The 15,730-nt window shown below is 40.2% G+C and overlaps 1 protein-coding gene across 1 annotated transcript in view; it reads right to left on the bottom strand.

Moving 5' to 3' along the window:
* Positions 1-15,730, bottom strand: part of LOC128642613 (Golgi-associated plant pathogenesis-related protein 1-like) — a 57,993-nt gene that overhangs the window by 16,605 nt on the left and 25,658 nt on the right. The window contains exon 4 of the mRNA XM_053695393.1: positions 5,230-5,307. Coding sequence (XP_053551368.1) covers positions 5,230-5,307 — 78 coding nt within the window. The remainder of the gene's footprint in view (positions 1-5,229; positions 5,308-15,730) is intronic.

The following is a 15,730-nucleotide window of genomic DNA, read 5'->3' as shown; positions in this document are numbered from 1 at the left end:
TGCCCTTAAAAGGGCATTTAGCTCTTTTGCAGCCCAAACCCAAATCTAAAAATAAAACCCACCCAATACACCCTTAAAAAATCCTAACACTAACCCCCGAAGATACACTTACAGTTTTGAAGAGCTGACATCCATCGTCAACGAAGCCGGAAGAAGTCTTCATCAAAGCGGCAAGATGTCCTCAACGAAGCCGGCAGAAGTGGTCCTCCAGAGGGGCAGAAGTCTTCACCCAGATGGCATCTTCTACCTTCATCCATCCGGCGCGGAGCGGGTCCATCTTCAAGACATCCGACGCAGAGCAAACTCTTCAATCGACGGCTTCTTCTACAATGAAGGTTCCTTTAAATGATGTCATCCAAGATGGCGTCTCTTAGATTCCGATTGGCTGATAGAATTCTATCAGCCAATCGGAAGTAAGGTTGAAAAAATCCTATTGGCTGATGCAATCAGTCAATAGGATTGAACTTAAAATCCTATTGGCTGATCCAATCAGCCAATAGGATTGAGCTTTCATTCTATTGGCTGATTGGATCACATTCTATTGCCTGATTGGGGAAAAAAAGCACTTTTTTGCTCTGTGTATTTTTTAGGGGTTAATTTTTAGTTAATTTAGATAGAAATAAATCATGTCACAGAGAACATATAGTGCTGAGGAGGCATATGCCATACTTGCGTCAGAGTCAGACGCCTCTATGTCGGACTCAGTCCCCCATTTTGTCCCTGCCATATGCTCAGATACATCATTAGATACAGTCTCAACTGATAGCGATGCATCTGTGGCTGCCACCCCCCCCCTGCCAGAAGGAGACGTGTTGTTCCAGCTGCCATTGCTGCTAAAGGGTGGGTAATGCCTCATCTCCAGAGGCCAGATGTTCACAGCAAATCCTGGCATAAATGTGGATGTGGCAGGATTTAGCCCCCAGCAGTTTATGGAGGTGTTTCTGGGCGATGATGTATTGGGGAACATTGTCACCCAAACTAATTTATATGCACATCATTTCCATGTTGCAAAGCCTGACAGTTTTTTGGCAAAGCAGCAATGGGCCCCCGTCGATGTGCAAGTAGCCCCATTTGCTCTACCCCCATTTTCTCCCAAAATATGGCTGTATAAAATCCGCCCACTGATTACCCACTTTTCTGCCAGGTTTGCAGAGGCTTATAAACCTGGAAGAAATATATGTGTGGATGAATCGCTATGGAAGTATAAGGGAAGGCTGGGATTCAAGCAGTATATTCCTTCCAAGCGCTCCAGATATGGAGTAAAGGTGTGTAAGCTCTGTGAGAGCGAGAGTGGGTATATCCAGGCCTTCCGGGTGTATGAGGGAAAGGATAGCCACCTTGACCCTCCAGGTTGCCCAGAACATATAGGAACCACTGGCAAGATTGTCTGGAACCTGATATTACCCCTAATGAACAAAGGGTACCACTTGTATTTAGATTATTTTTATACAAGTGTCCTTTTGTTCAAGCTACTGTATTGCTTTGATACAGTAGCTTGCGGTACAATTAAAAAGAACCGCACAGGTTTCCCAGGACAACTTGTACGCACCCGGCTACAAAGGGGGAGACCTCAGCTCTGCGCCAAGAGGAGCTGTTGACAGTTAAGTACAGAGACAAGAAGGATGTGTACCTTCTTACCACCATCCACAATGAGAGGACGGTGGAGGTCTCTGTACGTGGCAGAACTGAGAGCATAAGGAAACCAGTGTGCATCAAGGCCTATAAACGGCATATGCGTGTGGTTGATCTGGCAGATCAGCTGCTGCGGCCCTACCTAATTATGCGGAGGAAAAGGGCCTGGTACAAAAAGGTTGCAATTTACTTAATGCAGAATGCAACCCACAACATTTGTTTGTTCAAAAAAGCAAACCCTGGAATGAAACTGACTTTTTTACAGCTTGAGCTCCAGATCATCAGAATGGTATTTTTTTATTTTTTTTTTAACATTTGCCATTGTGTTTTGTTTTTTTTTAAGTGGAGGGGTTGGTTATTATTACTGTTACTTTGTTTGTTTTTGTTTTTTACTTTTACTGTGCCAGAGTTTTATATTTCACTGTTCTATTTTTTAGAAGTTCTAAAATTGGTGCTGTATTTTACCAAAACCCCTGTCAAACCTATGCATGGGGGGCATGGGTGTACTCAGGGTGACTTGCAGGAAATAACCTGGAGTGTTTTATTGCAATAACTTACAACAGTCTTTTCTTAATCATGGTCAAAAAGTAATGTGTGTGTAAAAATGAAAAATTGAAAAATTACCACCATACACTTTCTCCATTTTCTTTGGCTAAAACGGTTGCATTGAAGGCATCAAAGCACTCAATATACAATACCTTGGGGTGTCAACTTTTCAAATACATGCACATTCATGGAAAGCAAATAAATTGGGATATGTAAAAAGGCCCCCAAAAAGACGAAAAAATGTTAAATGTGAAAAAAAATCACTAACGCATGTGAGACATTTGGCATTGCACCCCTCAAACAAGCCAATAAACCTATGCATAGGTGGTATCACTGTACTCAGGAGATGTTGGTGAACACATATTGTGGTGGTCTTTGGCAGTAACACATAACAGGAGCTGAGAATCCATGTCTAAATTACAATGTGTGTGTGAAACATAACACAAAAAAATGACTACCCAATGGTTTCACATAGACTGGTGGTTGAATTAGTGCATGGAAAGTGTTAAAATACCAGCATTTCAAATACCCTAGGGTGTCTACTTTTCCAGAATATATGATTTGATGGGGGTAAATTATATTGGCCGGCTTCAGAAATGTTCCAAATAGGACATGGGTGCATGATGACAGATGTGAAAATTCCAAGGTGAAAAAATGGAATGCGTCCCTAAAAATAAGGCCTTTTAGCCCCCAGAGAACCCGACACACCTATACATGGGTGGTATCACTGTACTCAGGAGATGTTGTTGAACACATATTGATGTGTTTTTGGCAGTAACACTTAACAGGAACTGAGAATCCATGCCTAAAGTACAATGTGTGTGAAAAATAACACACACAAAAAATGACTACCCAAAAGTTTGACAAAGACTGGTGGTTGAATAGTGCATGGAAAGTGTTAAATACCAGCATTTCAACTACCCTAGGGTGTCTACCTTTCAAAAATATATGGTTTGATGGGGGAAAATTACATTGGCCAGCTTCAGAAATGTCCCAAATAGGACATGGGTGAATGATGACAGATGTGAAAATTCTAAGTTGAAAAACTGGAATGCGTCGCCTAAAAATAAGGCCTTTTAGCCCCCCAGAGAACCCAACACACCTATACATGGGTGGTATCACTGTACTCAGGAGATGCTGCTGAAGACATATCGGGGTGTTATTTGGCAGTAATCCTTAACGTTCTCCGTACTGTAAATGTATTCTTAAATTGCTATTTTGTAAAAAAAAATATTTTTCTTTCAAACTTTGGCATAGATTGGTGGTAAAATGGTTGCATGGAAAGAGTCAAAATACACCATGGTTAATACCTTAGGTTGTCTTCTTTTAAAAAATATGTACATGTTAAGGGATATTCAGGGATTCCGGACAGATATCAGTGTTCCAATGTAACTAGCGCTAATTTTGAAAAAAAGTGGTTTGGAAATAGCAAAGTGCTACTTGTACTTATTGCCCTATAACTTACAAAAAAAGCAAAGAACATGTAACATTGGGTATTTCTAAACTCAGGACAAAATTTAGAAACTGTTTAGTATGGGTGTTTTATGGTGGTTGTAGATGTGTAACAGATTTTGGGGGTCAAATTTAGAAAAAGTGTGTTTTTTTCCATTTGTTTCTCATATTTTATAAAAAAAATTTAAAGTAAATTATAAGATTTTATGAAAATAATGGTATCTTTAGAAAGTCCATTTAATGGAGCATTATATGGCAGCATTTTTTTTTAGCAACAGTGTGTGATACACATCACAAAACTGCAGCTATATAAAGCTCCATACAAATGCATACTCTTTTGCCTACCTAGGTATGTTACTCAACAAAGGTAAACAATAGAACGAAGCAAATTAGATAATAAAAGTAAATAGAAAACTTTTTAAAACTGTATTTATCTGAATCACAAAAGGAAAAAAAATGTTTTTTTTAATTGCACCAGTTTACCAAATGCGACATTAGACAGAGGCTGTGACGTGGGCCATGTTAGAAACACTATTAGGGCAGGATTATTACTCAGAAAGGTGATATTAAAGATCAGCAGGTTCAGGAGATCACAAAGGTTCCACTATTATTTTAATCTCTTGTTCAACAATTTATGCAATTGTCAGTTTCTGTTGCATAAAATGATGTTATAAGGAAGACAATGGGAACAGGTTTTTTTCTGGTCTTGTTATGGGGGTCTCGAGGTCAGTTTTTCAGGATCTGACCATTTTAGTTAATGTGGCTTATCCGTGTTATCTCAAAATGGACTCATGCAAAAAATATCCTTAAATCATGTTAACGAAACAAGAACAGCGTAGCATTCACTGCTTAGGAGATAAGTTGTAATGTAAAAAAACCCACATGAAACAGTCCATCTCATGTGGTGCCGAGGGAACCAGCTGACTTGTTTCGGCAAAACGCTATAATCATAACTGCACGTCCATCTCAGCACCTGTTAACACTTTTAGAACACATTACAAAACAACCTTGTGTTACTTCTTACAGTGTTATTTCTCAATTCCTGACCTCAGGGCAGATCAATAGATCAGGCTTTTAGGATTACCTTAGGTGAAAGCAGATTGTTAATCATTGCTGATTAGCTGATTATTTCACCTGTTTTCTTGTTCAGGTATTCTGAAAATGTTGCCTGTTAGTGTGTCCTGAGGAGGGTAAGTAAGTAGAGGGATTTGGACCAGTGTTTCTCGATTTTCAGTCCTCAGGAATCTAACAGGTCATATGGTCAGGGTTTTAACGTGAGTGGCAACAGGTTAATAACCATGGTTACTGGATCAGCTGATTATTTCACCTGTCCAGCAAAATCTTGCTTGTTAGTGTGCCCCGAGGAATGGAATTGAGAAACACAGATCTACTCGTTCTCTGGAATATAATTTGTTAAACAAAGATCTATGATACCTGACACAAATTTTCAAAATGTCTTCAGTACTGAGGGCACATACGGATAGCATACTGTTCAATTGTACTTGTCCATTATAGGAAACGTTTTATTGTAAAGCTTCATCTGAGAAACGTTATCCGTATTTACCCAATCAATATACATGTGTGATTCTTTTATTTTACCTATATTATCCCCAGATCCGGGCTGGCTGAAGTTATAGTTCTTAATCTCACTGTACCATTTATCCACAGGCAGTCCACCTTAGAGGATTAAAAAAAAGAGGAAAAAAAGTCACATTGCTTGAATTATTTTCATTTTATCACTTTTTAGGGACAATGCAAATATCTCAGAATAAGCAGATATTAATGCAGTCACACTAAAAAATAAATATTTTTCATAAAGACATGTATTATGTAAAAACAAACTAACATAAAAACAAGCAAGCAAAAAACAAACAAAAAATAAACTAAATGCAATGATATTTGAAACTCTAACACCGAGGAATATTTAGGTCTAATAATAGGCTTGTGCCTAGGGAAGTAGGATTTAGAGAGGGTCAGTACATATAAATGGGTGGTTCTAGGCAATAATTCCTTCCCACTCCTCTACTCCCCAAATATTTGTCTTTATTAATTTTAAAACAAATAAATAATCATTGTGTGTCAAGTGGGACTATGTGACCCCCTCTGTGCATTCGTAGCTTCCATTTCTGAACAATATGGGCAAGATTACAAGTGGTGCTCTAACTGTGCTCAAAGTAAACTTAGCGCGGGTGGGTTAGCACATTTTACAGTCAAAGTCATCACTAATGTCTAATATAGTGATCATAAATATATGGTGCCTAAATTTGTGTGCCTCATTAGAAATACATATAGTGCAGAAATATATACTGACACCTTCCATCAGAGAGTATAACCCTACCTGCTCCATGTAGTGATGGTGAATGTAAAAGTGTCCATGTGTCTAAACTATGGAATCAATCTAATATAGTGCCAACGATTTAATAATAGAGGACACAAACAAAATAAATTAAACTAAAAGGGACATGAGCCTGAAGTAAATGCTACCTGATCAATATACCCGATCAGCCAATAGAATGCGAGCTTTGGCTGATTGGATCAGCCAATCGGATTGAACTTGAATCTGATTGGCTGATTCAATCAGCCAATCAGATTTTTCCTACCTTAATTCCGATTGGCTGATAGAATCCTATCAGCCAATCGGAATTGAAGGGACGCCATCATGGATGACGTCCCTTAAAGGAGCCTTCATTCGTCGGTAGTCCGTCGGTAAAGAAGGATGTTCCGCGTCTGCGGGATGAAGATTCAAGACCCGGCTTGGAAGATGACATCGCCCAGATAGAAGACTTCTTCAGCACCTCTTGGAAGATGACATCGCCCGGATGGAAGACTTTTTCAGCGCCGCTTGGAGGATCACTTCATCGGATGGAAGATTTCTTCAGCGCCGCTTGGAGGATCACTTCTGCCGGTCCGGGTCTCCTCTTCAGTTCCATCGGTGGCTCAGCTGAGTGAAGAAGACTAAAGGTAGGATGATCTTCAGGGGATTAGTGTTAGGTTATTTTAAGGGGGGTTTGGGTTAGATTAGGGGTATGTGGGTGGTGGGTTTTAATGTTGGGGGGGGTTGTATTTTTCTTTTACAGGCAAAAGAGCTGAATTCTTTGGGGCATGCCCCACAAATGGCCCTTTTCAGGGCTGGTAAGGTAAAAGAGCTTTGAACTTTTTTAATTTAGAATAGGGTAGGGCATTTTTTTTATTTTGGGGGGGGTTTGTTATTTTATTAGGGGGCTTAGATTAGGTGTAAGTAGCTTAAAATTGTTGTAATATTTTTAAAATGTTTGTAAACTATTTTTTTTATTTTTTGTAACTTAGCTTTTTTTATTTTTTGTACTTTAGTTAGTTTATGTAATTGTATTTAATTGTAGTTATTTGTAGGTAATTTATTTAATTTATTTAATGATAGTGTAGTGTTAGGTTTAATTGTAACTTAGGTTAGGATTTATTTTACAGGTGATTTTGCATTTATTTTAGCTAGGTAGTTATTAAATAGTTAATAACTATTTAATAACTATTCTAACTAGCTAAAATAAATACAAAGTTACCTGTAAAATAAATATAATTCCTAAAATAGCTACAATGTAATTATTAATTACATTGTAGCTATCTTAGGGTTTATTTTACAGGTAAGTATTTAGTTTTAAATAGGAATAATTTATTAAAGTATAGTGTAGTGTTAGGTGTAATTGTAACTTAGGTTAGTTTTTATTTTACAGGTAAATTTCTCTTTATTTTAGCTAGGTAAGCTATTAAATAGTTAATAACTATTTAATAGCTATTGTACCTAGTTAAAATAAATTAAAAGATGCCTGTAAAATAAAAATAAATCCTAAGATAGCTACAATATAATTATTATTTATATTGTATCTATCTTAGGCCTAGATTTGGAGTTTGGCGGTAGCCGTGAAAACCAGCGTTAGAGGCTCCTAACGCTGGTTTTAGGCTACCGCCGGTATTTGGAGTCAGTCAAAAAAGGGTCTAACGCTCACTTTTCAGCCGCGACTTTTCCATACCGCAGATCCCCTTACGTCAATTGCGTATCCTATCTTTCCAATGGGATCTTTCTAACTCCGGTATTTAGAGTCGTGGCTGAAGTGAGCGTTAGAATTCTAACGACAAAACTCCAGCCGCAGAAAAAAGTCAGTAGTTAAAGGGACAGTACACTGTAAAGTAGTTTTTCCCTTAATGTGTTTACAATTGCTTTTTTTACCAACTGCAGAGTAAAAAAATTATGAAAATTAGCTTTTTAAGGCTTATTTGTGTATATTAAAGCTCTGATTTTGTGTTTTGAAGCCACAACCTAATAAAATGGGTTGAGCTTGTAGGTATAATCAGATCTCATTACTGTATCACATTGTGCACATATACCTGCTTCTTTATCTTATATCTGTCCTTAAAACAATCACCAGTACTTTGAAAGAACAATGGAAAATCAACATTGTATTACCTTATCTCTGCTATATCCGACTGGGAGTGTAATTTCTTCTGCTGGCTGTGTTTACAAAGCTTAGCTATAGCTGGTACGCGAGGCCACAAACTTTCAGAATAGGTGGGGATACCACATGCTAAATCAACAATTTCAAATGCCAATATAAGGGTAAAGGAGCTACTTGTAAACAATTTAATACACTCCAGCAGGTAAAGTGGATCATTGGGAACAAATTAAAGGGGAGAAAATTTTTGAGTAAACTGTCCCTTTAAGAGCTTTCTGGGCTAACACCAGTTCATAAAGCTCTTAACTACTGTGCTCTAAAGTACACTAACACCCATAAACTACCTATGTACCCCTAAACCGAGGTCCCCCCACATCGCCGCCACTCGATTACATTTTTTTAACCCCTAATCTGCCGACCGCCACCTACGTTATACTTATGTACCCCTAATCTGCTGTCCCTAACACCGCCGACCCCTATATTATATTTATTAACCCCTAACCTGCCCCCCACAACATCGCCGCCAGCTACCTACAATAATTAACCCCTAATCTGCCGACCGCAAAGCGCCGCTACTTACGTTATCTTTATGTACCCCTAATCTGCTGCCCCTAACACTGCCGACCCCTATATTATATTTATTAACCCCAAATCTGCCCCCCACAACGTCGCCTCCACCTGCCTACACTTATTAACCCCTAATCTGCCGAGCGCACCGCTATTATAATAAAGTTATTAACCCCTAATCCGCCTCACTAACCCTATAATAAATAGTATTAACCCCTAATCTGCCCTCCCTAACATCGCCGACACCTAACTTCAAACATTAACCCCTAATCTGCCGACTGGAGCTCACCGCTATTCTAATAAATGTATTAACCCCTAAAGCTAAGTCTAACCCTAACACTAACACCCCCCTAAATTAAATATAATTTCTTCTTTTATGTGTGATCAGTCCACGGGTCATCATTACTTCTGGGATATAACTCCTCCCCAACAGGAAATGCAAGAGGATTCACCCAGCAGAGCTGCATATAGCTCCTCCCCTCTACGTCACTCCCAGTCATTCTCTTGCACCCAACGACTAGATAGGATGTGTGAGAGGACTATGGTGATTATACTTAGTTTTTTATAACTTCAATCAAGAGTTTGTTATTTTACAATAGCACCGGAGCGTGTTATTGCCTCTCTGGCAGAGTTTGAAGAAGAATCTACCAGAGTTTTTACTATGATTTTAACCGGAGTAGTTAAGATCATATTGCTGTTTCTCGGCCATCTGAGGGAGGTAAAAGCTTCAGATCAGGGGACAGCGGGCAGATGAATCTGCATTGAGGTATGTAGCAGTTTTTATTTTCTGAATGGAATTGATGAGAAAATCCTGCCATACCGTTATAATGACATGTATGTATACTCTACACTTCAGTATTCTGGGGATGGTACTTCACTGGAATTACTCTGTAAAAAGTACATTAAACCTTTTAATAGGTATTTATTATGTTAAACGTTTTTGCTGGAATGTAGAATCGTTTGCATTTTCTGAGGTACTGAGTGAATAAATGTTTGGGCATTATTTTTCCACTTGGCAGTTGCTTGTTTTAATTGTGACAGTTTCGTTTCTCTCTCACTGCTGTGTGTGAGGGGGAGGGGCCATTTTTGGCGCTCTTTGCTACGCATCAAAAATTTCCAGTCAGTTACTCTTGTATTTCCTGCATGATCCGGTTCATCTTTACAGAACTCAGGGGTCTTCAAACTTCTTTGAAGGGAGGTAGATTCTCTCAGCAGAGCTGTGAGACTTATATATTGACTGTGATTAAAAACGTTGCTCTCTTATTTTTACGTTTCAAATTTAATTATTGTTACTTTACTAATGGGAACAAACCTTTGTTAAAAGTTGTGTTTTTTTCAAGGATTGATGCTATAACAGTTTTTCAGTTCATTATTTCAACTGTCATTTAATCGTTTAGTGCTTCTTTGAGGCACAGTACGTTTTTATTAAATAAGATTGTAACCAAGTTGCAAGTTTATTTGCTAGTGTGTTAAACATGTCTGATTCAGAGGAAGATACCTGTGTCATTTGTTCCAATGCCAAGGTGGAGCCCAATAGAAATTTATGTACTAACTGTATTGATGCTACTTTAAATAAAAGCCAATCTGTACAAATTGAACAAATTTCACCAAACAGCGAGGGGAGAGTTATGCCGACTAACTCGCCTCACGTGTCAGTACCTGCATCTCCCGCCCGGGAGGTGCGTGATATTGTGACGCCTAGTACATCTGGGCGGCCATTACAGATAACATTACAAGATATGGCTACTGTTATGACTGAAGTTTTGGCTAAATTACCAGAACTAAGGGGCAAGCGTGATCACTCTGGGGTGAGAACAGAGTGCGCTGATAATACTAGAGCCATGTCTGATACTGTGTCACAGCTTGCAGAGCATGAGGACGGAGAGCTTCATTCTGTGGGTGACGGTTCTGATCCAAACAGATTGGATTCAGATATTTCAAATTTTAAATTTAAATTGGAGAACCTCCGTGTATTACTAGGGGAGGTTTTAGCGGCTCTTAATGATTGTAACACTGTTGCAATACCAGAGAAATTGTGTAGGTTGGATAAATACTTTGCGGTACCGGCGAGTACTGACGTTTTTCCTATACCTAAGAGACTAACTGAAATTGTTACTAAGGAGTGGGATAGACCCGGTGTGCCGTTCTCACCCCCTCCAATATTTAGAAAGATGTTTCCAATAGACGCCACCACACGGGACTTATGGCAAACGGTCCCTAAGGTGGAGGGAGCAGTTTCTACTTTAGCTAAGCGTACCACTATCCCGGTGGAGGATAGCTGTGCTTTTTCAGATCCAATGGATAAAAAATTAGAGGGTTACCTTAAGAAAATGTTTGTTCAACAAGGTTTTATATTGCAACCCCTTGCATGCATCGCGCCGATTACGGCTGCGGCAGCATTTTGGATGGAGTCTCTGGAAGAGAACCTTAGTTCAGCTACGCTGGACGACATTACGGACAGGCTTAGAGTCCTTAAACTAGCTAATTCATTCATTTCGGAGGCCGTAGTACATTTAACCAAACTTACGGCTAAGAACTCAGGATTCGCCATTCAGGCACGTAGGGCGCTGTGGCTAAAATCCTGGTCAGCTGATGTAACTTCTAAGTCTAAATTACTTAATATACCTTTCAAAGGGCAAACTTTATTTGGGCCCGGTTTGAAAGAAATTATCGCTGACATTACAGGAGGTAAGGGCCACGCCCTGCCTCAAGACAAAGCCAAAGCTAAGGCTAGACAGTCTAATTTTCGTCCCTTTCGAAATTTCAAAGCAGGAGCAGCACCAACTTCCACTGCAACAAAACAGGAAGGAGCCGTTGCTCGTTACAGACAAGGCTGGAAACCTAACCAGTCCTGGAACAAGGGCAAGCAGGCCAGGAAACCTGCTGCTGCCCCTAAGACAGCATGAATCGAGGGCCCCCGATCCGGGACCGGATCTAGTGGGGGGCAGACTCTCTCTCTTCGCCCAGGCTTGGGCAAAAGATGTTCAGGATCCCTGGGCGCTAGAGATCATATCTCAGGGATACCTTCTAGACTTCAAATTCTCTCCCCCAAGAGGGAGATTTCATCTGTCAAGGTTGTCAACAAACCAGATAAAGAAAGAAGCGTTTCTACGCTGTGTACAAGATCTGTTATTAATGGGAGTGATCCATCCGGTTCCGCGGTCGGAACAGGGACAAGGGTTTTACTCAAACCTGTTTGTGGTTCCCAAAAAAGAGGGAACTTTCAGGCCAATCTTGGATTTAAAGATCCTAAACAAATTCCTAAGAGTTCCATCGTTCAAAATGGAAACTATTCGGACAATCTTACCCATGATCCAAAAGGGTCAGTACATGACCACAGTGGATTTAAAGGATGCTTACCTTCACATACCGATTCACAAAGATCATTACCGGTATCTAAGGTTTGCCTTCTTAGACAGGCATTACCAGTTTGTAGCTCTTCCATTCGGACTGGCTACGGCTCCAAGAATCTTCACAAAGGTTCTGGGTGCCCTTCTGGCGGTACTAAGACCGCGAGGAATTTCGGTAGCTCCGTACCTAGACGACATTCTGATACAAGCTTCAAGCTTTCAAACTGCCAAGTCTCATACAGAGTTAGTTCTGGCATTTCTAAGGTCGCATGGATGGAAAGTGAACGAAAAGAAGAGTTCTCTCTTTCCTCTCACAAGAGTTCCATTCTTGGGGACTCTTATAGATTCTGTAGAAATGAAGATTTATCTGACAGAAGACAGATTAACAAAGCTTCTAAATGCATGCCGTGTCCTTCATTCCATTCAACTCCCGTCAGTAGCTCAATGCATGGAGGTGATCGGCTTAATGGTAGCAGCAATGGACATAGTACCCTTTGCACGTCTACATCTCAGACCGCTGCAATTGTGCATGCTGAGTCAGTGGAATGGGGATTACTCAGACTTGTCCCCTACTCTGAATCTGGATTAAGAGACCAGAAACTCTCTTCTATGGTGGCTTTCTCGACCACATCTGTCCAGGGGGATGCCATTCAGCAGGCCGGACTGGACAATTGTAACAACAGACGCCAGCCTACTAGGTTGGGGCGCTGTCTGGAATTCTCTGAAGGCTCAGGGACAATGGAATCAGGAGGAAAGTCTCCTACCAATAAACATTCTGGAATTGAGAGCAGTTCTCAATGCCCTTCTGGCTTGGCCCCAGTTAAAAACTCGGGGGTTCATCAGGTTTCAGTCGGACAACATCACGACTGTAGCTTACATCAACCATCAAGGAGGGACAAGAAGCTCCCTAGCAATGATGGAAGTATCAAAGATAATTCGCTGGGCAGAGTCTCACTCTTGCCACCTGTCAGCAATCCACATCCCGGGAGTGGAGAACTGGGAGGCGGATTTCTTGAGTCGCCAGACTTTTCATCCGGGGGAGTGGGAACTTCATCCGGAGGTCTTTGCCCAAATACTTCGACGTTGGGGCAAACCAGAGATAGATCTCATGGCGTCTCGCCAGAACGCCAAACTTCCTCGCTACGGGTCCAGATCCAGGGATCCGGGAGCGGTTCTGATAGATGCTTTGACAGCACCTTGGAACTTCGGGATGGCTTATGTGTTTCCACCCTTCCCGCTGCTTCCTCGATTGATTGCCAAAATCAAACAGGAGAGAGCATCAGTGATTCTAATAGCGCCTGCATGGCCACGCAGGACTTGGTATGCAGATCTAGTGGACATGTCATCCTGTCCGCCTTGGTCTCTACCTCTAAGACAGGACCTTCTGATACAGGGTCCATTCAAACATCAAAATCTAACTTCTCTGAAGCTGACTGCTTGGAAATTGAACGCTTGATTTTATCAAAACGTGGTTTTTCTGAGTCGGTTATTGATACCCTGATACAGGCTAGGAAGCCTGTTACCAGAAGGATTTACCATAAGATATGGCGTAAATACCTATACTGGTGCGAATCCAAAGGTTACTCCTGGAGTAAGGTTAGGATTCCTAGGATATTGTCCTTTCTACAAGAAGGTTTAGAAAAGGGTTTATCGGCTAGTTCATTAAAGGGACAGATCTCAGCTCTGTCCATCTTGTTGCACAGGCGTCTGTCAGAAAATCCAGACGTCCAGGCTTTTTGTCAGGCTTTAGCTAGAATTAAGCCTGTGTTTAAAACTGTTGCTCCGCCATGGAGTTTAAACCTTGTTCTTAACGTTCTACAAGGAGTTCCGTTTGAACCCCTTCATTCCATTGATATAAAGTTGTTATCTTGGAAAGTGTTATTTTTAATGGCTATTTCTTCGGCTCGGAGAGTCTCTGAGTTATCAGCTTTACATTGTGATTCTCCTTATTTGATTTTTCATTCAGATAAGGTAGTTCTGCGTACTAAACCTGGGTTCTTACCTAAGGTAGTCACTAACAGGAACATCAATCAAGAGATTGTGGTTCCTTCCCTGTGCCCGAATCCTTCTTCAAAGAAGGAACGTCTTCTACACAATCTGGATGTAGTTCGTGCCCTCAAGTTCTACTTGCAGGCAACTAAGGATTTTCGACAAACGTCTTCCCTGTTTGTCGTGTACTCTGGTCAGAGGAGAGGTCATAAGGCTTCGGCTACCTCTCTCTCCTTCTGGCTTCGTAGCATAATTCGTTTAGCCTATGAGACTGCTGGTCAGCAGCCTCCTGAAAGAATTACAGCTCATTCTACTAGAGCTGTGGCTTCCACTTGGGCCTTTAAGAATGAGGCCTCTGTTGAACAGATTTGCAAGGCTGCAACTTGGTCTTCGCTTCATACTTTTTCCAAATTTTACAAATTTGACACTTTTGCTTCTTCGGAGGCTATTTTTGGGAGAAAGGTTCTTCAGGCAGTGGTTCCTTCTGTATAATGAGCCTGCCTATCCCTCCCGTCATCCGTGTACTTTTGCTTTGGTATTGGTATCCCAGAAGTAATGATGACCCGTGGACTGATCACACATAACAGAAGAAAACATAATTTATGCTTACCTGATAAATTCCTTTCTTCTGTTGTGTGATCAGTCCACGGCCCGCCCTGTTTTTTAAGGCAGGTAAATATTTTTTAAATTATACTCCAGTCACCACTTCACCCTTGGTTTCTCCTTTCTCGTTGATTCTTGGTCGAATGACTGGGAGTGACGTAGAGGGGAGGAGCTATATGCAGCTCTGCTGGGTGAATCCTCTTGCATTTCCTGTTGGGGAGGAGTTATATCCCAGAAGTAATGATGACCCGTGGACTGATCACACAACAGAAGAAAGGAATTTATCAGGTAAGCATAAATTATGTTTTACATCTAACGAAATTAATTAACTCTTATTAAATAAATTATTCCTATTTAAAGCTAAATACTTACCTGTAAAATAAATCCTAATATAGCTACAATATAAATTCTATTTATATTATAGCTATTTTAGGATTTATATTTATTTTACAGGTAACTTTGTATTTATTTTAACCAGGTACAATAGCTAAAATAGTTAAAATAATTACAAAATTACCTGTAAAATAAATCCTAACCTAAGTTACAATTAAACCTAACACTACACTATCAATAAATTAATTAAATAAAATACCTACAATTACCTACAATTAAACCTAACACTACACTATCAATAAATTAATTAAATACAATATCTACAAATAAATACAATGAAATAAACTAACTAAAGTACAAAAAAATAAAAAAGAACTAAGTTACAAAAAATAAAAAAATATTTACAAACAGAAAAATATTACAACAATTTTAAACTAATTACACCTACTCTAAGCCCCCTAATAAAATAACAAAGACCCCCAAAATAAAAAAATGCCCTACCCTATTCTAAATTACTAAAGTTCAAAGCTCTTTTACCTTACCAGCCCTGAACAGGGCCCTTTGCGGGGCATGCCCCAAAGAATTCAGCTCTTTTGCCTGTAAAAAAAACACATACAATACCCCCTCCCAACATTACAACCCACCACCCACATACCCCTAATCTAACCCAAACCCCCCTTAAATAAACCTAACACTAAGCCCCTGAAGATCTTCCTACCTTATCTTCACCATACCAGGTTCACCGATCGATCCAGAAGAGCTCCTCCGATGTCCTGATCCAAGCCCAAGCGGGGGGCTGAAGAGGTCCATGATCCGGCTGAAGTCATCATCCAA

The sequence above is a fragment of the Bombina bombina genome, chromosome 12 (genome assembly GCF_027579735.1).
Source record: "Bombina bombina isolate aBomBom1 chromosome 12, aBomBom1.pri, whole genome shotgun sequence".
NCBI lineage: Eukaryota > Metazoa > Chordata > Amphibia > Anura > Bombinatoridae > Bombina > Bombina bombina.
The sequence above is the reverse complement of the archived record's forward strand: the minus strand, read 5'-3'. Positions and strand labels throughout refer to the sequence as shown.